This window comes from Sciurus carolinensis, chromosome 15, assembly GCF_902686445.1.
Source record: "Sciurus carolinensis chromosome 15, mSciCar1.2, whole genome shotgun sequence".
In the NCBI taxonomy this organism is placed as follows: Eukaryota; Metazoa; Chordata; class Mammalia; order Rodentia; family Sciuridae; genus Sciurus; species Sciurus carolinensis.
Genome location: NC_062227.1, coordinates 67,846,332 through 67,871,257, shown reverse-complemented (window position 1 = coordinate 67,871,257; position 24,926 = coordinate 67,846,332). Strand labels below are relative to the sequence as shown.

Below are 24,926 nucleotides of genomic sequence, written 5' to 3'. Positions count from 1 at the left end.
GTAAGAATAGGAAATGCAACTAAAAACTTTTAGAAAATTTATCTTTCTTTAGTGGTCCAGATGGGAGGCATATCCTCTGCTTAGAATAGGAACTGAGTAGGCCTGAAGCTAAATGAAATGAATTTTAAGTAATGGATTGAGTACAAAACTGGGGGAGATTAACAACAGGATGGTTGCATGGAAGGCATACACTTCTTCATTCCCCACTAGATCATTTTAGAGTAAATCCTTAGGCAAAGCATGGAATAAATAATTACGATTACAGAATAGAATGCAAATGTTAGCAACCTTGACAATATTAAAGCTTGGAAGGCAGAGAGGAAAGGAAATGGATGCAGAGTGACTAATGCTACCATCCTCATAAATCAGCAAATGGAGGATCCTTTCTGTGATTAAGAGAATAAAATAGAGGTTTTAATATTATCTAAGTAACCAAGATAGTCAACAAGTAGGTTAAAATAGTGAGTGGCTTTGTTGAGAGAGCAGAAATAGCCAGAAGTCAACAGATACTGCCTCAGGCAACAAGTCAAGAAATACTAAGGAAAAAATATGAGAAAAGTGTTGTTAACTACCAGAATAACTCAACATAAACATATGTAGAAATTTTTGTGTTCAGTTTGGCAAACTGAGAACTGAGAAGGATAAGGCAGGAATTTATTGATTGATTGTTGTACCCTTATGTACTGTTTGATTGTTTAAAATTATATGCATATATTACTTTAATACTTTTAACATTTCTATTTTTTTTAATTAGAGATTTATAGTTGTACATAGTAGTTGGTTGGGTTCATCCTGACAATCTCATACGTGTCTGGAAATCAATTTCAGTTCATGATCTTCCCCACTTTTCTCTCCGGCCTTTCCTTCCCAACTTCCTTCCCCTCTTCCCATTGTCCTTCCTATATTCTACTTGACTTCCTTTGGCTCATCTATTAATTTGTATTTGATTGGTTCTTTGTTATCCTGTCCTCCCTTCCTCCTTTCCTTTATTTTACTCTTGCTTTCATATGCAAGAGAAAATAAAATATTCAACCTTTGACTTTCTGAGTTTATCTTATTTTACTTAGTATGATGTTCTCTTTCCATCCATTTACTGGCAAATGCTATAATTTCATTCTTTTCTGAATGAAATGACTGAGTAGAACTCCATTGTTTGTGTGTGTGTGTGTATCAGAGTTTCTTAATTCATTCATCTTTTGATGGGTATATGGGTTGATTCCATAATTTAGCTATTGAGAGTTGTGCTGTTACAAACATTGAGGTGACTGTATCATCATAGTGTGCCAATTTTAGCTCTTTGGGGAAAATACCAAACAGTGGGATAGCTGGGTTCTTTGGTGGTTCTATCCCTGTTATTTGAGGAATCTCCACACTGCTTTCCAGAGTGGTTGTACTAGTCTGCATTTTCACCAACAGTGTCCAAGTGTACCTTGCCCCACAACCTTGCCAGCATTTGTTGTTTGTATTCTTGATCATTGCCATTCTGAATCCTGTGAGACCAAATCTTAGTGTGGTTTTCATTTGCATTTTCCTGATTTGTAGAGATATTGAACATTTTTCTATATTTTTGTTGACCATTGTGTTTCTTTTGAGAAGTTTCTGTTTAGTTCTTTTGCCCATTTATTGTTTGGGTTCTTTGTGGGTTTGGGGCTAAGTTTCTTAAGTTCTATGTGTATTTTGAATATAAATCCCCTCTTGGAAGAGTAGCTAGCCAAGGTTTTCTGCCATTCTTTAGGCTTTCTCTCTTCATGCTCTTGAATCGATTCATTTGCTGTGCAGAAGCTTCTCAGTTTGATGGCATCCCATCTGTTGATTCTTGGTTTTACTTCTTGTGCTTTGGGGGTCTGGTTAAGGAAGTCAGTACCAGCACCTATGTGATGGAGTGTTGACTCTGTTGTCTTCTGGCAGTTGTTGTTTCCAGTCTAATTACTAAGTTTTTGATGCATTTTGATTTGAGTTTTGTGCATGGTGAGAGAGGTCTAATCTCATTTTTCTACATACAGTTCTCCGGTTTTCCCAGCATAGTTTGTTAAAAAGACTCTCTTTTCTCTAAGATATATTTTTGGCACCTTTGTCAAATATCAGATGGCTATAGGTATGCGAATTTGTCTCTGTGTCTTCTGTTACACTGGTCTTCATGTCTATTTTTTAAATTTATTCTTTTTAGTTATACATGGTAGTAGAATGTATTTGGACATATCATACATACATGGAGTATAACTTCCCATTTTTGTGGGTATATATGATGTAGTTACACTGGTCATATGTTCATGTATGAACAAAAAAATTATGTCTGATTCATTTTACTGTCTTTTCCATTCCCAACCCCTGTCCCTTCCCCACCAGCATATTGTGAATCAGCATCCATATATCAGAGAGAACATTCAGTCTTTGATTTTTGGGAATTGGCTTATTTTACTTAGCAGGAGAGTCTCCAGTTCCATCCATTTACTGGCAAATGCCATAATTTCATTCTTCTTTATGGCTGAGTAAGATTCCATTGTGTATATGTACCACATTTTCTTTATCCATTCACCTGGTGAAGGACATCTAGTTTGGTTCCATAGTTTAGCTATTGTAAATTGAGCTGCTATAAACATTAGTGGCCATATCACTATAGTATGCTGATTTTAAGTCCTTTGTGTATAAACCGAGGAGTGAGATAACTGGGTCAAATGGTGGTTTCCATTTCAAGTTTTCTGAGGAATCTCCATATGCTTTCCAGAGTGATTGTACCATTTTGCATTCCCACCCACAGTATATTAGGGAACCTTTTTCCCCACACCCTCACCAACATTTATTCTTACTTGTATTCTTGATAATTGCCATTCTGACTGGAGTAAGATGAAATCTCAATGTAGTTTTAATTTGCATTTCTCTCATTGCTAGAGATGTTGAACATTTTTCATGTATTTGTTGACTGATGATATTTCTTCTGTGAAGTGTCTGTTCATTTCCTTTGCCCATTTATTGATTAGGTTATTTTTTTTTTCGAGTTAAGTTTTTTGAGTTCTTCGTACATCCTGGAGATTAATGCTCTGAGGTGCAGGTAGCAAAAATTTTCTCCCATTCTGTAGGCTCTCTCTTCACGTTCTTAATTGTTTCCTTTTTTGTGAAGAAGCTTTTTAGTTTGATACCATCCCATTTATTAAGTCTTGATTTTATTTCTTTCACTTTAGGAGTCTTGTTGAGGAATTCAGTTCCTAAGCCAACATGATAGATAGTAGGGGTAACATTTTTTTCTAGTAGGTACAGGGTCTCTGGTCTAATGCCTGGGTACTTGATCCACTTTGAGTTGAGTTTTGTGCAGGGTGAGAGATAGGGTCTAATTTCATTTTGTTACATGTGGATTTCCAGTTTTCCCAGTACCATTTGTTGGAAGAGGCTATCTTTTCTCCAGTGTATGTTTATGGTGCTTTCATCTAGTATCTTCATGTCTATTTTGATACCAGTTCCATGCTGGTTTTGTTACTACAACTCTGTAGTATAATTTTAGATCCAGTACTGTGATGCCTCCTGCTTCACTTTTCTTGTTTAGTGTTGCTTTGACTATTCTGGTCTCTTATTCTTCCAAATGAACTTAAGAATTTTTTTTTCTAATTCTGTAAAGAATGTCATTAGTATTTCAATGGGGATTGCACTGGATCTGTATATTCCTTCTGTCAGTATAGCCATTATGACAACATTGATTCTCCCTGTTCCAAAACATGCAATGTCTTTCCATCTTCTAAGGTCTTCTTCAGTTTCTTTCTTCAGTGTTCTGTAATCTTTGTTGTAGGGCCCTTTACCTCCTTGACTAGATTAATTCCCAAGTATTTAATTTTTTTGAGGTTATTGTGAATGGGATGGTTTTCTTGATTTCTTCCTCAGCTAAATCACTGTTGGAATATAGGAAAGCAGTTGCTTCATGGGTATTGGCCTTGTATCCTGCTCCTTTGCTAAACTCATTTATAAGCTGTAGAAGTCTACAGAGTTGTTTGGGTCTACTAGATATAGGATTATATTGTCAGCAAGTAATAATAATTTGACTTCTTTTCCTATTTGTATTCCTTTGATTTCCTTTTCTTGCCTGATTGCTATGGCTGATGTTTCGAGGACTGTATTTAATTAGAGTTTGAGAGTGGCAATCTTGTCTCCTTTCTGATTTTACAGGAAATGTATTTAGTTTTTCTCCATTTAGTATGATATTGGATTTGGGTTTGTCATCAATGGCCTTCATAATGTTCAGTTAAGTTCCTTTGATCCCTAGCTTCTCCAGCATTTTTAACATGAATGGGTGTTGGATTTTATCAAAGTGCCTTTTCAAGAAGAATATGTAACAGGAAAAGAGTTGCTATTCATAATAGAAATTAAATACCTAGGTATAAGATAATTAAAAAATGTGTATTGTAGAGAAAACTATAGAATTTTATTTTAGGTCATAATAAAAAATTTAAGTAAATATATGTTGGATTGTAATATTTAGTACTATAAAAATTTAATCTTCAAATTACTCACTAAATATAAGGTCATAATAAAATATTTTCATGTAACTCAAAAAGATGAGTTTTAAATTTATATAGAAGAGCAGATTCTCAAGAATAGTTTAATTAGTATTGAGAAAACACAAGATAGAAGATTTGCTCTACTGGTTAGCAAAACATTCTGTAGCTATCATAATTAAAACAAAGGTGATACTGGTACAAGCTACACATAGATTGCTGGAACTCACATGATAGTATATAATAACACTAATATCTATATGGGATTTGGTCATTACTAAGGGTTGCATTTCCAGTCAATGGAGGAAAGAATTATACTGGGAAAATTAGATATTCATTTGGAAAAAATAAGATTAGATCCCCTACCTTAATTCATTAACAAACTAAATACCACATTGATTAAAAATGAAATATTTAAAAATAAATAAAAGTGTGAGGACTGTATATAAGGTATAAAATGTAACCGTCAGAAGGAAAAGATGGATAATTTGACTGTATCAAAATTAAATGCTTTGCCAGGCATGGTACATGATGGCACACACCAGCATGACTTGGGAGGCAGATGTGGGAGGATCAAGAGTTCAAAACCAACCCCAGCAACTTAGCAAGGCCCTAAGCAACTCAGCAAGACAGGTTTCTAAATTAAATACAAAAACGAGCTGGGGGTGTGACTCAGTGGTTAAGCACCCCTGGATGCAATCCCCATTACCAAAAAAAAAAAAAAATTTAAATGCTTCTGTTTGATTGTTTGAGGTAAACCATAATAAGTTAAAGAAGTTTCAGATTAGGAGGAAATAACTTGTTAAATATATAACAAGTAATATAATGGATAATATATACACTGTGAAGAATTTTATGTATTAACAAGAAAAAATGAATCACCTTATTGAAAATGTACAAAGTTCACAAAGGAGAACATGTAAATGGTCCAAAATTAAGAAAAGAAGATCCACTTCTTTTTATTATTCACTGTTCACAAAGTATTTTTTTCATGTTTTCCATATGTGTTACATGAATCATTCCTTAAGCCTATTACTTAAGTTATTACTTTTTCCCCTCATTTTACAAATAAGGAGTTTAAACACAGAGAAGTTATTTTCCTGGCATTTTTAATCTATAAGTAGGGGAGTCAGAATTTGAAATTAGGAAGTCTGGTTCCAGAGTTTGGTATACTCTGAACTGGATACATCCATTTTACAATGTAGCTTTGTATCGTCTGTTAAAAATGCCTAAAACTGTGTGCCTAAGAAAATTCACATTTTGTGTATATACAGTGTTGTTTATCATAGTGAAAACTGGAAACAAATGTTCATCAGTAGGGGAGATGGTTAACAATGGTGACATTCATACAGTGAATTAGCTTATGGCAGTTTAAGAAGAAGGAGTTAGGCTCACACCTATGTACTAGGAAAGTTTGTAAGATAAATTGCTGAGTAGAAAAAAAGTAAGCACATAGCCATAATACCCTATGATAACAATCTTTTTTTAATTAAAATATTTTTTATTTTTACAGACACATTTTGATTCATTGTACACAAATGGGGTATAACTTTTCATTTCTGTGGTTGTACACATGTGGATTCACACCATTCATGTAATCATATGTGTATATATAGGGTAATACTGTCTGTTTCATTCTACTGTTTTTCCATCCCCACCCCCTCCACCTCTTTTTCCTCTATACCATCCAAAGTTCCTTCATTCTTCTCTTCTCCCCATACCCCCCCTTGTTATATATTGTCATGTACTTATCAGAGAAAACATTCGGCCTTTGGTTTTTTTTGGGCTTAGCCTATTTCACTTAGCATGATATTTTCCAGCTTCATCCATTTACCAGCAAATGCCATAATTTTATTATTCTTTATGACGAGTAATATTTCTTTGCATATATACCACAGTTTCTTTATCCATTTGTCAATTGAAGGTCATCTAGGTTGGTTCCACAATCTAGCTATTGTGATTTGAGCTGCTATGAACATTGATGTGGCTGCATCACTGTAGTATGTTGATTTTAAGTCCTTTGGGTATAAACTGAGGAGTGGGATAGCTGGGTCAAATGGTGGGTCCATTCCAAGTTTTCTGAGGAATCTCCATACTGCTTTCCAGAGTGGCTGCACCAATTTGCAACTCCACCAGCAATGTACAAGTGTGCCTTTTTCCCCACATCTACACCAGCACTTATTACTGCTTGTGTTCTTGATAATAGCCATTCTAATTGGAGTTAGATGAAATCTTAGGGTGCTTTTAATTTGCATTCCTCTAATTACTAGGGATGATGAGCACTTTTTCATATATTTGTTGATCATCTGTCTATCTTCTGTGAAGTGTCTGCCTATTTCCTTAGCCCATTTATTGATTGGGTTCTTTGTATTTTGGGTGTAAAGTTTTTTAAGTGCTTTATAAACTTTGGAGATTAGTGCTCTGTCTGAAGTGTGTATGGAAAAGATTTTCTCCTACTCTGTAGGCTCTCTTTTCACATTATTAATTGTTTCCTGTGCTGAGAACAAAAATTTTTAGTTTGAATCTATCCCAATTATTGATTGTTGCTTTTATTTCTTGCGCTATGGGGGTCTTGTTAAGGAAGTCTGGTCCTAAGCCAATGTGATGGAGATTCAGGCCTACTTTTTCTTCTATTTGGTGAAGGGTCTCAGGTCTAATTCCTAGATCCTTGATCCATTTTGAGTTGAGTTTTGTACAGGGTGAGAGATAAGGGTTTAGTTTCATTTTACTGCATATGGATTTCCAGTTTTGCCAGCACCATTTGTTGAAGAGGCTATCTTTTTTTCATTTTAAGTTTTTGGCACCTTTGTCTTGTATGAGATAACTACTTATGTGGGTATGTCTCCGTGTCTTCTATCCTGTACCATTGATCTACCTGTCTATTTTGGTGCCAGTACCATGCCATTTTTGCTACTATTGCTCTATGGTAGACTTTAAGGTCTGGTATAGTGATATCTCCTGCATCACTCCTCCTGCCCAGGATTGCTTTGGCTATTCTGGGTTTTTGGTTCTTCCAGATGAATTTCATGATTGCTTTTTCTGTTTCTATGAGAAATGTCATAGGGATTTTAATTGGAATTGCATTAAATCTGTATAGCGCTTTTGGAAGTATGGCCATTTTGGTAATATTAATTCTGCCTGTCCAAGAACATGGGAGATCTTTCTATCTTCTAAGGTCTTCCTCAATTTCTTTCTTCAGTATTTTGTAGTTTTCATTTTAGAGATCTTTCACCTTTTTGGTTAGATTGATTCCCAAGTATTTTAACAACCTTAAAAATATACAATAGTGCTACTGGTACACGTGTGTCTGCATAGGAAGAGTATGAAGTACAAGCACCTGTCAGTGAGCTGAAATGAGGAGTTAGTTAGCATTATAATGAGAATTTATTAACTATGAATTACATTATTTTAAAAGGGAGACACCACAACCAGGTAAAATACTAAATTGAAAATTATATTCCTCTCATTTGGGGAGATATGAATGGCATAAATTATGATTTATTTTGAGTATTAACTTTTACATATCAAAAAAATTTATTCCTTCTTTGAGATATTTTGAAATAGATATATTTGGGGTCAGTGACTAACTTTTTTAGCTATGTAGTTTTTTAATGTTCAGTACACCAGAAAAGACAGTTTCACCATTTACCATCCAAGTACAGTGTACCCTTTTATTTTTATTTTTCTAATCCAGTAATTTTTCACTTCTATATCATCAGTTTCTTTTTTTTTATGTATACATATAATGTCAGCATTGTCTTAGAAACTATATCAAATAAATGTGGGCCTGTAAGAAACAAGATGAAGTGATTCTGTTGTGATGCATTCTTTCAACAAAATAACTGAGGTTCTTGTCACAAACTATTGTGTGAGGAAATCTTTCCTTCTTGAATGAATAGAGTCCTTCGTTTTTGTTTGTTTTTGCAGTGCTGGGGGTGAGACCCAGGACCTTGTGCATGCTCAGCAAGCACTCTCCTATTATATATCCACATCCCCAGCCCACCCATACTTCTTTTTGTTCTTAGAAACATGCTGTTCATTCATCTGTTCTTAAGTTTGAGAAAATTCATCTTAAGATATTGGCATCTGAAGATTTATAATCTTGATTTTATGTACATGATTAATTTTATAAGCATCATTAGATTTTAATGTAACAGTATTTATTCTAGTCTTCCATTGTCCTGTTTCACCTTTTGTAGCATAGATGAACAGTTGATGAATATTGAAATAATTCCTAAGGGATGAAATAGCAAATGTTTTAAGATGCAGGAAAAATAAGATCACTAGGATCATCTATCTTAGATTTATAGAAGGATCCAGTGGATGCATACGATAATTTCATATGCTGTTATATCCTATAATAAGTAAAATTCCTTTATTATATTTTAAAGATTACTAAGAAGAATAAAAGTCATGAAATATTTGTTTTAACAAGTAGTTAGAACTCACAAAAGAAACCAAAAGGTAAAATCCTGATGGTATGCTAAGGCATGTCCAGCAGGTGGAGCTACATGACTAGGAAAAACAGATGTGAAGGTGCCTTACAAAGGAAAGAAAGACATTTTCATATCTTAAAAGTACACATTGTAGAGCCCAAAGTAAGATAAGAAGAAATTTAAAAGATATGATAAAATTTAAAAGAAATGATAAAAAAGTCAAAAAGTTCCCTTAGAGACAATTTGGGGGAAAATGGAATTAGGAAAGAGATGCATCTTACTTGCTGGGGATGGTGACACATACTGTAAGCTACTCGAGAGGCTGAGGCAGGAGAATCACAGATTCGAGTCAAACCTGGGCAGTTTATGTGAGAATCTGTCTCAAAATAAAAAATTAAAAGAAGAAAAAGGAAAAACTGGGCATAGAGCTCAGTGATAGAGCACTCACCTAACATGCACAAGACTCTAGTTTGATTCCTGATGTCATCAAAACAAAAAAGAAACTTTTTAAAAAAAGTTTTAGAAATTGAAATGGCAACAGATCGAAGTTCCTTTTCATGTATTTGTTTCCTTTAGGCTGATATATATTATAGTTCCTTCCTTAGGCCAAATTTAAATACTGGTTTTAATGTGAACCTTTCTATCACTTCACTAATCTGATTCACTAGTTATTTGCAAGAATTGTAATTTTCTGCTTCAACATTGAAATTTATCTTTAAAATAAAACTTTTATAAATTATGTACATACATAGGAAAATGTTAATTTATTCACATTGCCTGAAAGATGATTTTCTACCATTGTTCATTCTAAAGGAATGCAAATTGTTTTAGAAATACTTTTTTATCCTTTTTTTCTCTGTCTTTAAATATTTTTTATGTAACCTAAATAGATAATATAAAAAGGAAAGATCAGGTTTCATTAAATTTGGGTCGTGTACATGCAAGTGAAATGTTTTTGGTAACAAAAATCAGAGTAAGAAAGATAAAACTTCAAAGGGCAATATTTTCAGGAAATTGTGTCCTCCAAACACTAGTTTTCCCTGACTAACTGATAAAACTCTATAATACTAAAATGTAGTTTACTTTCTTCTATAATGTTTAAATAACCATGAAATGAAAAATATTACATTTATATCAGCAAATGGTGCACAATTTAAGACAGAACTCATTTCTCTTTGTTTTTACTTAAGCATAGCATGTTGGTTATAGATTCTATTAAAACGATGTTTTTACTAAAAAATATTTTAGTTGATAAAGGAAATTTTTGCTTATAAACTCCTTTGTAGAAATGTTGCCTTTCAAGCATTTTGCTTATTAAGTTAATATTCTGTTAGTTTATTCATATCTGTAACCATGCATAGATTTAAAAAGAAGATTAACTATGGAAAAACCTTAACTTCTTTTTTTTTTATTGTAAACAAATGGGGTACAACTTGTTTCTCTGGTTGTACATGAAGTAGAGGCGTACCATTTGTGTAATCATACATTTACATAGGGTAATGGTGTTTGATTCTGTTATTTTCTTGACTTCTTTTTGAGCAACCTAAACACTGGAAGGTGATAGGAAGGTATATCTATCAATCAACGTCCTAAGTTTGCCATAATACTACAACCTGGGTGGCTTACCACAACATAAATTTATGCTTTCACAGTTCTGGAGGCTTTAAGTCCAAAATCAGGGTGATATCAGGACTGTATTCCCTTCAAAAGCAGTAGGTAAGACTCCTTCTTTGCATCTTCCTAGCTTCTGGTGACTCCTGCAATTATCAGTGTTTCTTGCCTGGTAGTTGTATCTTTCTTCTTCCCATCTTTGTCATCACATGGCCTTCTGCCCTGTGTGGGAGATATATGGAGACACAAATACTTTTTCCTGCCATTGGACTTAGGGTCCACCCTAATACAGTATTAATTCATGTTAGCTTGATTATATCTCTGTGTTAGCTTTCCATTACTATAACAAAACACCTGAGATAAATCAGCTTAAAAAGAAGGTTTATTTTGACTATGACTGATTGGCCCCATTGCTTTGAGTGTATGGCAAGACAGTATATCATGGTGGGAAGTGCAAGGCAAAGTAAGCTGCTCACTTCATGGTACCTGGGAAGCAAAGATAAAAAGACTAGTATCTCACAATCCCTTTCAAGGGCACACTCTTGATGACCTAAAACCTTCTACTAGACCTCATTTGGCTTTCCACCACCTTTTAGGTGTGCTAAGTTGAGGACCAAGCGTTTAACACATGAGCCTTTGAGGGTATTCCGGATCCAAACTACAGCAATCTTCAAAGACCCTATTTCAAAATAAGATTATGTTCACAGGTACTGGGGGTTAGGATTTCCACATGTATTTTGAAGGGACACTATTCAAATTTGACAGAAGGTAACAGTTCACATTTGTATTTTTAGAGAAATAACCTGCAGTGTTTCATTTAACAAATAACCTGCACTGATTCAGTTAACAAATGTTTATGGTTTCTTATAAAGGTAGACATTGTGCCTGCCTTCTTTGGATCCAGAGTCTAATGGAAACACATAAAGAGATAGCAAAAATTACAGTACCGTGTGGTAAGTAGTTCAGTGTAGCATGAGTGATATGATACTTTGTCTTTATAAGAACTCTTGAGGAGCACGAAAACTACTGGCAACAGAGATAGAAGTTTATAGAAACTAGAAAAGTCCAGTAAAGAAGGTCTCAAGAACAAGGTTTTGTATTTCTTGTTGCTACTCCTGAGAGGAATGTGAGATATAAAGGCCAGAAATCTCCAGCTCAGCACACTTATAGGATAATAGCAGTACTGTACCTACTCAAATTAACTTGATGCTTGTTGCTGTAGACTCTAGTAGGTCTGAGATAGGTAATTATGTGAGACATAAAGTAGAAAAGTATGGCAGTGTTACCCTGGTAAGTGTTGGACAAGGGACTCCATGGGCGCTCTAAGAGGAGAAAAATGGCCCTGATTGGTAGCATGGGCCAGTTTTCATGCTATGACCAATTTCAAGGAGAAGCCGCAGGAAATGGGAAGAGTTGTACACCATCACCATTTGGGAGCCAGGCTAGAGCACCCCACTGAAGGAGGGACAGAAGTAGTGAGGAGCTGAGGTCAGGGGAGAGAAAGCCTATTGTGAGGAGCTGATACAGAAGAAAGTACTTTTTGTTTGGTTTTATTGTTTTTTGAGTCATGGTCTCTTTATGTTGCCAAGGCTGACTTCCATCTCCTGGGCTCAGGTGGTCTGTACCTCAGCTTCCTGAAAAACTGGAACTACAGGGATACACCACAGTGTCCAGTATAAAATGCTTTTAAATATTGGTTTTGAATTGCGCTTGGAAATTAATTTTACTTTGAGGGGAGGAAATCTACATTTCAAATCAAACATCATTGTGTACTTATGTTTTAGTAATGTTTTTTATGATGACTTATTTTAAAGCCAGATAGAAGAAATGTTATAGTTTTTTTCTTTGCCTTATTTTTTTCATGTTAAGTGTATTAAAGAAAGTGTATTATAGCAAAGGGACAATAGATCTAGATGCAATAATGAAATGTCACATGTTTCTAGAAATAATGGGGTTTATAGAATTTAGTGTATATTTAAAATTTTTACTAAAATATTTTAATAACTCAAAACACACATTGGTAATGCAAAAAAACAAGGAGAATTCTTCTCCATGTTGGCCTAAATGAGCTCTTCTGCCCTCTTTTCTCTTTGCTTGATCTCAAAGGCCACATGTGAGCCTTCAGCTGTACCCTGAGCCACACTGTGTTTTCTAAAAATTGTCTATGCAGTGACTCTTGAGTTGTTGCTTTTTTCTTTTAGTGATCTCTTGTGGACCCCCATCTGTTCCAAAATTCCTTTTATAAATGTAAAACCTTGTGTGGCCCAGTGGTTTTAATTGGTGCTCGCTCTGTGGTCTAATCACTTAGGAGTTCTTTGGGCATTCCTCCTGGCTGGCCTCCAGGAGATGATCTCTCTCCCTCATTTTGCCAAATGTCTGACAGGATGGGAGCAGAAGAAAATAATCACAGTCTACCACCCATCTCCCATCTCCACAAATTTCAAAATAAGGAAATTTTACAAGTTTTATTGTGATGTTGCAATTTGTTGTTGTTGCTGGGATCAAACCCAGGGCCTCACATGTGTGAGGAAAGTGCTCTCTCACTGAGCTATACTCCCAGCCCTTCTCATGCTATTTTAATTGCAAACTTTAAAAATACATAGTTCTTGCTGGGTGTGGTGGTATGCACCTGTAGCCCCAGCTACTTAAGTTAAAGCGGGAGGATCACTTGAGCCCAGGAGTTGAAGGCCAACCTGGGCAACATAGCAAGACCCTTTCTCAAAAACAAACAACTAAATAAACTACAAATAAATAAATGTGTGTGTGTGTATGTGTGTTTGTGTGTGTGCGTGTGTGTGTGTATAATCACCAACTAGTAAGTTTTACAAATTTTATAATATCTTTATATTTAAGAATTATTATTAAAAGCCAGGCTTGGTGGCACAAGTCTGTAATTTCAGTGATTAGGGAGACTGAAGCAAAAGGATCTCAAGTTCAAGGTCAACCTTGGCAACTTAGTAAGACCCTGTCTCAAAATTTAAAATAATAATAATAGTAAAAGACTAGGAGTTAAGCTTAGTGGTACATTACCCCTGGGCTCAATCCCCAGTAGTCGAAAAAAAAAAAAAAAAAAAAATATATATATATATATATAATTCAGATTTTCTAAACTATTCTTTCTTAGTTATGTATGATGGGAATAAGACACTGATTTTTGAAGTAGTCAAGAATGGTAGGATCTTACTGGGGCTAGGGGTATAACTCAGTGGTAGAGAGCTTACCTGTAAGACCTTGGGTTTAATCCTTAGCACTACAAAATAAACAAATAAAATAAACTTAGAAGGGAGCATTTGTAAATACAATTATTCTATTATTCTGTTGTATAATTATATAAAGATGGAATTTATTGATCATCTTTAATTTATTGAGATTAGATTGTCTTTATTATAAAGAATGATTTCATCATTATGTAATTTATGCCATGATTGAATTAAATGAATCCAGGTTATAGCATGATTATGTCAGAAAGGTGGGTTTATCCTATTTTAAAATAGTTAAAGAAATTTTAATTCTACAGCTTTATTAACCATCCATTTTAAGGCCTTTGGTCAAAATTTTATTATACAATAGAAAAAAATTTAACAATTAACCTTACTAGTCATCGAATAAAAATAAATTCAAATTGAAAATATTGTTTTTCACTTTTGTTTTATTTTATTTTATTTTTGATACTGGGGATTGAAACCAGGAATGCTTTACCATTGAGCTACATTCCCAGCCCTTTTTAAATTTTTTCATTTAGAGACAGGGTCTTGTTAATTTATTAAGGGTCTCACTAAATTGCTGAGGCTAGCCTTGAACTTGTGATCCTCCTGCCTCGGCCTCCCAAGTTGCTGGGATTACAAGCATGTGCCACTGCATGGTCATTCTGTTTTCTTCCTTTTTTTGTTTTAATATATATATTTTTTAGTTATCGATAGACCTTTATTTATTTACATGTGGTGCTGAGAATTAAATCCAGTGCCTCACACATGCTAGGCAAGTGCTCTACCACTGAGCTACAGCCCCAACCCTGCTTTCTACATTTTAAATTTTCAAATTTTTGGAAGCTGGTATGGCTAACTGGCTGCAAATTGCTATTGGCATTCTAAATGTGTATAGACACTCTTTTGGAGACTGAATTCCACACATGGAGAACCTTAAAGTATTTATAATCTTTAACCAAGTGATTCTGTTTTATATAATCACTTTTAACCAAGTGATTATATTTTCAGGAACTAAATGGTCTTTTCTCCAAGATATTGATCACAGGATTATAATTATAAAAGTGGAAAACTATATACTCGAACAATAGTAATATACGTAATATATGGGCTGTAAAATACCACTGAACATTCTGTTTTCAGATATAATGTGTCAGTATGATGTTTATAACAAAATCATAAATAATATATAAGTTTTGAAGTTAGATATTTGGGTAAATTACAGCTACATTAAAAATTCATATTCGATGACCCACCCAAACTGAAGGACATACACTATTTAAACAGATCAATTACAAGTAATGAAATAGAAAATGCCATCAAAAGCCTACCAATCAGGAAAAGACCAGGACCAGATAGATTCTCAGATGAGTTCTACAAGACCTTCAAAAAAGAATTAATACCAATATTCCTCCAAGTATTCCATGAAATAGAAAAGGAGGGAACCCTTCCAAATTCATTCTATGAGGCTAATATCACCCTGATACCAAAACCAGACAAAGAGACATCAAAGAAAGAAAACTTCAGGCCAATATCCCTGATGAACATAGATTCAAAAAAATTCTAAATAAAATTTTGGCAAATCACATACAAAAACATATTAAAAAGATAGTGCACCACAATCAAGTGGGGTTCATCCCAGGGATGCAAGACTGGTTTAATATACAGAAATCAATAAACGTAATTCATGACATCAATAGACTTCAAAACAAGAATTATATGATTATCTCAATAGATGCAGAAAAAACATTTGACAAAATACAGCACCCCTTCATGTTCAACACACTAGAAAAACTAGGGATAGTATAAACATACCTCAACATCATAAAAACTATATATGCTAAACTCAAGGCCAACATCATTCTAAATGGAGAAAATTTGAAGGCATTTCCTGTAAGAACTGGAACAAGACAAGGATGCCTTCTTTCATCACTTCTATTCAGCATTGTCTTTAACTCTAACCAGAACAATTAGACAGGAGAAAGAAATTAAAGGGATATGAATAGGAAAAGAAGATCTCAAACTATCACTATTTGCTGACGACATATATTTAGAAGAGCCAAAAAATTCCACCAGAAAACTTCTAAAACTCATAAATGAATTCAGCAAAGTGGCAGTTATAAAATCAATACCCATAAATCAAACAGAATCCTGTACATGAGTTACAAATCTACTGAAAGGGAAATTAGGAAAACAACCCCATTCACAATAGCTTCAAAAAAATAAAATACTTATAAATCAGTCTAACAAAAGAGGTAAAAGACCTTTACAATGAAAACTATAGAACACTAAAGAAAGAAATTGAAGAAGACCTTAGAAGATGGAAGAACCTCCCATTCTCCTGGATAGGCAGAATTAATATTGTCAAAATGGCCATACTATCAAAAGCATTATACTTAATGCTATATTTAATGCAGTTACAATTAAAATCCCAATGACATTCTTCATAGAACTAGAAAAAGCAATCATGAAATTCATTAAAAAATAAAAAACCCAGAATAGCCAAAGCAATCCTTAGCAAGAAGAGTGAAGAAGTAGGCATCACAATAACAGACCTTAAACTGTACTACAGAGCCACAGTAACAAAACAGCATGGTATTGGCACCAAAACAGACACAAAATAGGTACAAAATAGAAGACACAGAGACAAATCCACATACGGTTATCACATACTAGACCAAAATCATTCACTGGAGAAAAGATAGCCTATACAATAAATGGTGTTTGGAAAATTAGAAGTCTTCATGTAACAAAATAAATTTAAACCCCTAGCTCTCTCCCTTCATGAAACTCAACTGAAAGTGAATCAAAGACTTAGGTGTTAAACCAGAGACCCTAATAGAAAAAAATGTAGGCCCAGATCTTTACCATGTTGGCTTAGGATCTGACTTCCTTAACAAGACTCCTAAGGCATAAAAAGTAAAATCAAGAATCAATAAATGGGATGGATTCAAACTGAAAAACTTCTTCTCAGCAAAGGAAACAACCAATCATGTGAAGAGAGAGCCTGCAGAATGGGAAAAATTCTTTACCACATGCACCTCAGATACAGCATTAATCTCCAGGCTATATAAAGAACTCAAAAAACTGAACATCAAAAAAACAAATAACTCAATGAATAAATGGGCTAAGGAACTGAATAGACACTTCACAGAAGAAAAAATACAATCAGTCAACAAATATATGAAAAAATATTCAACATCTTTAGCAATTAGAGAAATGCAAATCAAAACTACTCTTAAGATTTCATCTGACCCCAGTCAGAGTGGCAGTCATCAAGAATATAGACAAAATAAATGTTGGCGAGATGTGGGAGAGAAGGTACATTCATACATTGCTGTTGGGAATGCAAATTGGTGCAACCATTATGGAAAGCGGTATGCAGATTCCTCAGAAAACTTGGATGGAAACCACCATTTGACCCACTATCCCACTTCTAGGTTTATACCCAGAGGACTAAAATCAGCATATTACAGTGATGCAGCCACATCAATGTTTATAGCAGCTCAATTCACAATAGCTAAACTATGGAACCAAATTAGATGCCCTTCAACAGGTGAATGGATAAGAAAAATGTGATATGTATAAAATATATATATATATACACACACCGTGGACTCAGCCTTGAAGAAGAATGAAATGATGGCATTTGCTGGTAAATGGATGAAGCTGGAGAATATCATGCTAAGCAAAATAAGCCAATCCCGGAAAACCAAAAGCTGAATGTTTTCTTTGATATGCGGATGCTAATTCATAATGGGGGAGGCTAGGGAAGAATAGAGTTACTTTAGATTAGGTAGAGGTGAATGAAGGGAGTGGAGGGGGTATGGGGATGGGAAGAATAGTAGAATGAATCAGACATTATTACCCTATGTACATATATAACTATCCGACTGGTGGAATTCTACATCATGTATAGCCAGAAAAATGAGAAATTATACTCCATTATATATGATGTATCAAAGTACATTCTACTGTCATACGTAACTAATTAAAACAAAAAATTCATATGTGAGAGACAGGAAATTGAACTAAAAATGCAACATGAGTAGGATTTGTGATTTTAATTCTTTACTTTTTTTTAAGTTATCAATTACTACAAATTATTATTTTTTGGTAGAGAAAAATATTTTTATAAGGGAAGCATTTCTTCTGCAGTTCCTAGGTTTTTGGAACATAGCCTATGTGAAAGACACGTAAAGAGAGAAGTAACGTTTTTGTGTGGGATTTTTTGGTTTTGTTTTGGTTTTTGTTTTTATTTTGGTGGGTGGTACTGGGAATTGAACACTTTTCCACTGAGCTACATTCCCAGCCCTTTCTATTTTTTCTTTTGAGACAGGTCCCGCTACGTTGCTTAAGGCCCGGCTAAATTGCCAAGGCTGTCCTCAAACTTGAGATCCTCCTCCCTCAGCTTCCCAAGTTGCTAAGATTACAGATATGCACCACCCCACCAGGCAAAAGTAAAGTTTGTTAGTAAAGAAAAGGAATATAATTTTGCCTGTTGGAACATGAGACTATGGGAAAACAACAATGTTCAAAGATATTTTGGAGAAGAATGTAGTATGCTCATTTTCTCAGCTGAGTGCAATGGTGCACACCTGTAATTCTAGAGATTTTGCAGGATGAGACAGAAGGATTGTGAGTTCAAAGCCAGCCTTAGCAACTTAGTGTGTCCCTGTCTCAAAAAAAAAAAATAAATTAAATAAAATAAAATAAGAAGGGCTGGGGGGTGTGGCTTAGTGGTTATGCACCCCTGGGTTCAATCCCAGGTACCAAAATAAATAAATACATTTATTTATTTTCTCAAAGTCTGATCTTAGTGACCATTCCACATAATGTAGACAGTAAATTTTCATGTGAAGAATATATTCTGTCTTTGAATAAGGAGTTGCCAGTGAGGTAAGCCAGCAAGTTTTATATCATAACTTCGTGAAAAATTTTTTGTTTGCAGTGCTGGGTATCAAACACAGGACCTCATGCATGCTTGGCAAGTGCTGTACTATTGAACTGTACCCTCAGCTTATGGAAATATTTTTTTTGAATGCTTAAATCTCTATAACATTCTGTGTTAGAGTTCATACTTGGCTCACAAGATAATTTTAAAAAATCTTTTTCTAGAGTTTGGCTTACTTCCCATTTTTATAGTCATAAAAGATGTGATGAATTTTAATATACAGCGAAAACATTAGGTCTTCTTTGTGTGAAGGCCAAGTTTCCTTCTGTCTCCACTCAAGTGTCCTTTTTTATCTGAAATCTCACTACCTAACTCATTGTGCTAACAGGACATTAAGTTAAATTTTTTTTAGATATCACTCATAGTAATTTTTTTAGATATCCCACACTCTGTCTTCTTAATATCTAAAACTAAAAAAACTGAATAGATTTGAATAATGTCATATTCCTTGTTAAATTAACTTGCTCTCAAACTCTCATCTTAATTTAGAAATTAAAATGGCCTTGGATTCAGTGTGTAACAGTACTTTCTATTATCCCTCAGTTTCCTAACTCTTATTTTCATCCTGATTTTGAAAACTCTGTTCGGCTTACGGAATAAATGGAAATTCTTTTGGAAAGTCCATATCAGTAAATTAATATTATGATAGCCTTTTCTGCCATTTAGTTTGTAATGTGCTGTGTCTTTCACCCAAGAGAGAGTTTATCTGTTCACCATAGTGTCCTCCATCTGACAGTATATTTTTATTACTCAGTGTTATGGTTTAGATGTGAGGTGTCCCCCAAAAGCTCACGTGTGAGACAATGCAAGAAGGTTCAGAGGAGAAATGGTTGGGTTGTGAGAGTCTTAACTCAATCAGTGAATTAATCCTCTGATAAGGGATTAACTGAGTGGTAACTGAAGTGGTAGGGTGTGGCTTTGTGGTATTTGTATCAGGCAAAGGAAGTCTCTTTGCTTCCTGATCACCTTGATGTGAGCTGCTTCCCTCTGCTGCACTCCTCCGCCATGATGTTCAGCCTCACATCAAGTCCTGAGGAATGGAGCCAACCTTCTATGGACTAAGACCTCTGAAGCTGTGAGCCCTCAAATAAACTTTTCCTCCTCTAAAATTTTTCTGGTCAGATCCTCTTAGTCACCGCAGCAAAAAAAACTTAGTAAAACACTCAGCAATTATTAAGGTTTTTTGTTGCTCTTTTGGATTCATAAAAAATGTGCATTCCATTACTGTCTTACTCTTTATAAGGACATGAGAACTAATTAATGCTGCAGATATTCCAGAGACTTTTATTTAAAGTGTAGATGAATAATGTATCATTATACAACATCATCTCTAAAGCTTGTATTATTTCAGGAAAAGTAGAAATATAGATACAGAGGGAAATTAGTTTATATCATTGCCCAAACTCTTAAATGTCAATGTTTAAACGACTTTTGTTTAATGAAAACAGTCTCTGAACAAAAATTCTTACACCAAGTAAGTCAGTTTACTTTCCAAAAGGTAGAATAGGTGGTCAAATTCTTCCTTATTAGTATCCAAGAATATATTTTTATTCCTGAAACCTTTCTTTCCCATATTAGGTTAGTTAGTTTCTCCAGCCTTCCCTTAAAGAAAGTTAATTTTCAGCCCTTTAATTGATCTTGCTACTATTCTGAATCCTCTCCAAATGTCTTTGTCACTGTTTTGTGCCATCAAGGTAGAAGCAAGGAAGTTCTAAGCAGATGTATTAAGAGGAAAGTGATAAAAAGTCCGTTATTGAATTCTAAGTGTATTATAAAAGAAGTATTAGTTGAAATAAAACTAATACACAGTATTAAGCAATTTAAGTGGAAATGTAACTTTTATGTGTCATCTAGGAATTTTAGGTTGAAAAATGTCTGACTATCCATTCAAATAAATAGAATCACCCCAAAAGTTGTGACTTTGAGAAGTAGATACTTTTTCTGTCCCATGGAACAAATAATCTATGTGTTATATTCATGTGTAATAATAAAACACTCTACAGCAGTCATAACTTTTAGTAATAAAATGGTAAAGTGCTTGAATATGGTAAAGTGCCTGTTAATTGGGTTTAGAATGAATATTTTGATCTTCATGGATTGATGGATGAATTCTGAGGAGGTCTGGGCACAAGGAACTGTGTCCTGGGTCTCTGTGAAACTTACTGATAAAACTTCCTAAGGCTGTAAAACTTACTGAAAAAACTTCCTGTTGGCTGTCATTATAGCTATTTTTTCTTCAGAAATTCCTTTGACTTTCAATTTTACTTTAAATCAGTTCTCAGTATTACCTTAGTCTCTTTATTACAATATGTGAAAGAAAATGGCGTATCTTCCATTTATCCAACCTGTTTCAAAACTGATCAAGTTTTAAGATAAATTTTATTAGAGTATAGTTTGAACAAAGAAAAGTACATAAATTTTAAATGTGTAACTGTGAATTTGTACAAAATATACACTCTTATAACAAACATCTGTATCAAAAAATAGATCAATATGCCACCTACAAGTTTCCTTTATACCTCTTCCAGATCTAAACCTGGATTTATAAATACCATCAAGTAGTCATGCTTATTTCTGATAAAGTTCAGAACTGTACATTCATACAGTATGTTCTCATTTTCACCTGACTTCTTTTGCTGGGGATGTAGCTCAGTGGAAGGGCACTTGCTTAAAATTGTGTGAGGCCACTGGTTCCAAGCCCAGCATTACCAAACAAACAACAACAATAACAACAACAACAAAACCATTTCACCTTAGAATGTTAAAGTGTTAAAAAGTGTTAAAATGTTAGAATGTTAAGTATTAAAATTGCTCAAGTAATTCTTCTAGAAGTAATTCTAGGAGATCTTTTATGTTTTTTTTTTTAATCCAGAATTATTTTCTTATTCTTTTGCCTTTTAGTTCCTCAATTCCTGCCTGAATTGGCAGCTATAAACTTTATTTTTTATCACTCCAGTGTTGTAAGATTGCCAAAGCCCCTATTGTATTCTTTACCTCTGGGCAGCAACTATAGTCCAAATTCTCACCCTTTTGGATTATGCCAAGAATAAACATGGCAGATGTCCTGATTAGAAAGTTGGGTTACTTTTTTGTGGTTTTCTTCCCTTTAGGATCTTAGCCCTTCAATTCTTGGTTGTCTTGGTACCTTCAGATTGATTTTTAATTTATTTTATTAGACTTTCTAGTTGTTTCCAATGGGAATATTGATATGCCCAAGCTTCTGTGAGATAGCCAGAGCTATGGCTAGATTTTAATGTTTTAAATATTTTATTTTAAAAATCTGGTTGGTAAAATATTCATGAAAAATAATATATGCACACAATAAAAATTGCACAATAATAAAAGTTACCTTTCCTCTCACATTCTAACCTTACAGTTTTTTTTTCCTCTGAAGGTAAATTCCAGTTTATTGTGCATTGCCAATATATCTCATGTGTGATTATTTACATGTATGAACATATTCCCTTATTAACATATTTTAAGATTTAATTAAGAAATATTGGAAGCTTGCTGAAAAGAATATGGATTATAACAAAAATTCTTCTACCCATAGCAGGTTAATATTTTGCCATGTTTCTTTAGATCGTTTTAAAAATAGGATATTAAATGATGTGATATGGTTGAATCCCTATTTTAAAAATCTAAATTTTTTTGCAATTCTTTTTTCTATTCTTTGTGACTTTCAAGATTTATTCATATGTATGAATCCAGAGCTCCCTTATTCATTTTCATTTGTACATTGTATTCTTTTAATTACTCCTCTGCCAACCCTCTTTACTTGTTATTATTTTATTTTCTTTATTACATAAATATGAATTTACTTTATGTTCTGGACTTTGTTTTTCAAAAAGTTCTTCATGTTTAAAGTATGTTATACTAAGAATATTTTTTTCCTATCCCTTCTCAACTTGATATGGAACTAAAAAACTTATATTGGGAACAATCTTATGAGTCTTAAGTGTCATGGGGCCACAGCAATGTTTATACAGAACATTTTGATGATTTACAGATATATTGTGAACTTTTGGTGGGTCTAGTTTGATATATCTCAAGATTTATAAAATAGTCCATTTATGAAAAATTAAAAATTAACCTGACCTGTTTATCTGAGTACTCCTAATATAATGTAGCATAAGTGTTTCTCCTTAAAAATGTTTCTTCTTTCTTAATACTTGAAAAGGCCTATTAAGTTAGCTTAAGTAATTGATTTCAGACGAGCTTTCTTTTCACCTTTTTATTTAAATTAGCAAATCCTTAGATAATTTAACAATGGCAATGCATTCCATTCTCTATTTTTTTTTCCTTTCTTAGGTTCACAATATTTTGATAGCATTTTAACCAATTAAGATTTATTAATTTATTTTATGTGCTTAGCACTTGGCTAAGTATTATTGTAAAAATCAATGGACGTATAGGATATTATCTTGATCCGAATGGAGGTTATAATTTAATTGAAAGAAAATAAACTGACCATTAGACCACACAAAATGTTAATTGTGTGAGGTGAGATTTGGAGTGGGCCATAAAGAATGATGAGATTTGATTTTGGAAAGCAGAGAAAAGGAAATCTTTACAAACAAGAACTCAGATGTGAATATGTGATAGGTGAAGAACAAGACTTTAACCATTATTTAGTAAAAGGTATACATTTGGGATAATGGGAAATTAAGTTGAATAGAAGGAGAGCATCATTAGTAGTCTGGCAAAATTAGAATAGTCGGTTCAGATTATTCGCTGACTTCCATTAGGTTCTGTCTGGATTGAGGACGAGAAACACATTGATGGCTCTGTCGTGTGTGTCATGTCTACCACACAGGAGGGCTTAGTGACAGAACTTCTGCCATTTACTCTGTATTCCATTAATTATTTTCATTTAACTAGAATATCTTTGTCAGAGTCTTAACATTTCTTCAGAAAGATGGTTTATGTGATTTTCATAGTGTAGTTTGATAGTTGAAACTTTGAGTCAAGAAAACTAGATCTAACTATAAGCTATTTCTTAGAAGAGTTAAAATACCCAGCAGCAATATAATTTAGTTTAAGGTTTCTTTCTTTCATTTTTACTTGGTTTTGTTTTATTTTTTGTTTTCTTAATTTTCACTATTTTATTCTCTTCAAGAATAAAAATCAAGGGGCTGGGGAGATAGCTCAGTTGGTAAAGTGCTTGCCTTACAAGCACAGGGCCCTGGGTTCGATCCCCAGCACCACTATTAAAAAAAAAAAAAAAAAAAATCAAGAACAAATATCATTGAAATTAGAAAACACTTTAAACATTTTCTTTTGTAGGTTGCTCTCTGATTCTAAGCAGCTAGACATTTTAAGAAAAGCAAGATTGCATATAAAACAGGCAAAGTTTGATGAAGCGGTAAGTACCCAGGTATTGTGGACATAAACAGCTGATTAGCATGTCAGAGTTGGGGAGGGGCAAGGTGTGGTGATGGAGAGCACATTTGGCAGGCCAGGTTGCTTTCCTGAGGAACTGCTTTGGCCATGGACATACTTCTCTTTATTTTAGATAATATTATAGGTACATTTTTCTGGGTTAGCATTAGAAATGAACCTATTCCCATTTTTAAAAATGAAAAAATAAAAAAAATTTTTTTTAAATAAAAGAAAAAAGAAATTTCAAGTAACTGTCACCTTCTTATTTTAAATAAGAATATTTATAATATTTAAAAATATTTTAGTATGCCACACATTTGGAATTTACACTATCAGAAGTCTAATAATGCTGGGTGCAAAGCTCAAACCTGTAATCCTAGCTAATCAGGAGCCTGAGACAGGGCAATGGCAAGTTTGAGGCCAACCTGGACAAATAAAATAAAAAACGACTGGGACTGTAGCTTAGTTATAGAGCACTTGCCTGGTATATGTGAGTTCTTGGGTTCAACCCCTAGTGCCAGAAAATAAGTAAAGGTCTAATGATACATACTGAAGTTTTGACTCTTCCCAACTCTTACCCCACTATGTTTTTTATTAGTCTTTTCCTTTCATGTGTGTGTGTGTGTGTGTGAGTATGTTGTTGTTGTTGTTGTTGTAGTACGGGGATTGAACTGAGGGGCACTCAACCACTGAGCCACATCCCCAGCCCTATTGTATTTTATTTAGAGACAGGGTTTCACTGAGTTGCTTAGCACCCTCCTTAGCTGAGGCTGACTTTGAACTCGCAATCCTCCTGCCTCAGCCTCCTGAACATCTGGGATTACAGGAGTGTGCCACTGCATTGGGCAAATGTTCATAT

General features: G+C 34.1%; 1 protein-coding gene across 5 annotated transcripts in view; it reads left to right on the top strand.

Moving 5' to 3' along the window:
- The window catches only part of Pign (phosphatidylinositol glycan anchor biosynthesis class N), a 125,930-nt gene that overhangs the window by 35,833 nt on the left and 65,171 nt on the right, over positions 1–24,926 (top strand). For all 5 annotated transcript variants that reach the window (XR_007105177.1, XR_007105178.1, XM_047526373.1 and 2 more), the window contains one exon: positions 23,972–24,050. Coding sequence is in view for 3 of the 5 variants with exons in the window: in XM_047526373.1 (XP_047382329.1) it covers positions 23,972–24,050 (79 nt within the window). In the remaining 2 variants the exon portion in view is untranslated. The remainder of the gene's footprint in view (positions 1–23,971; positions 24,051–24,926) is intronic.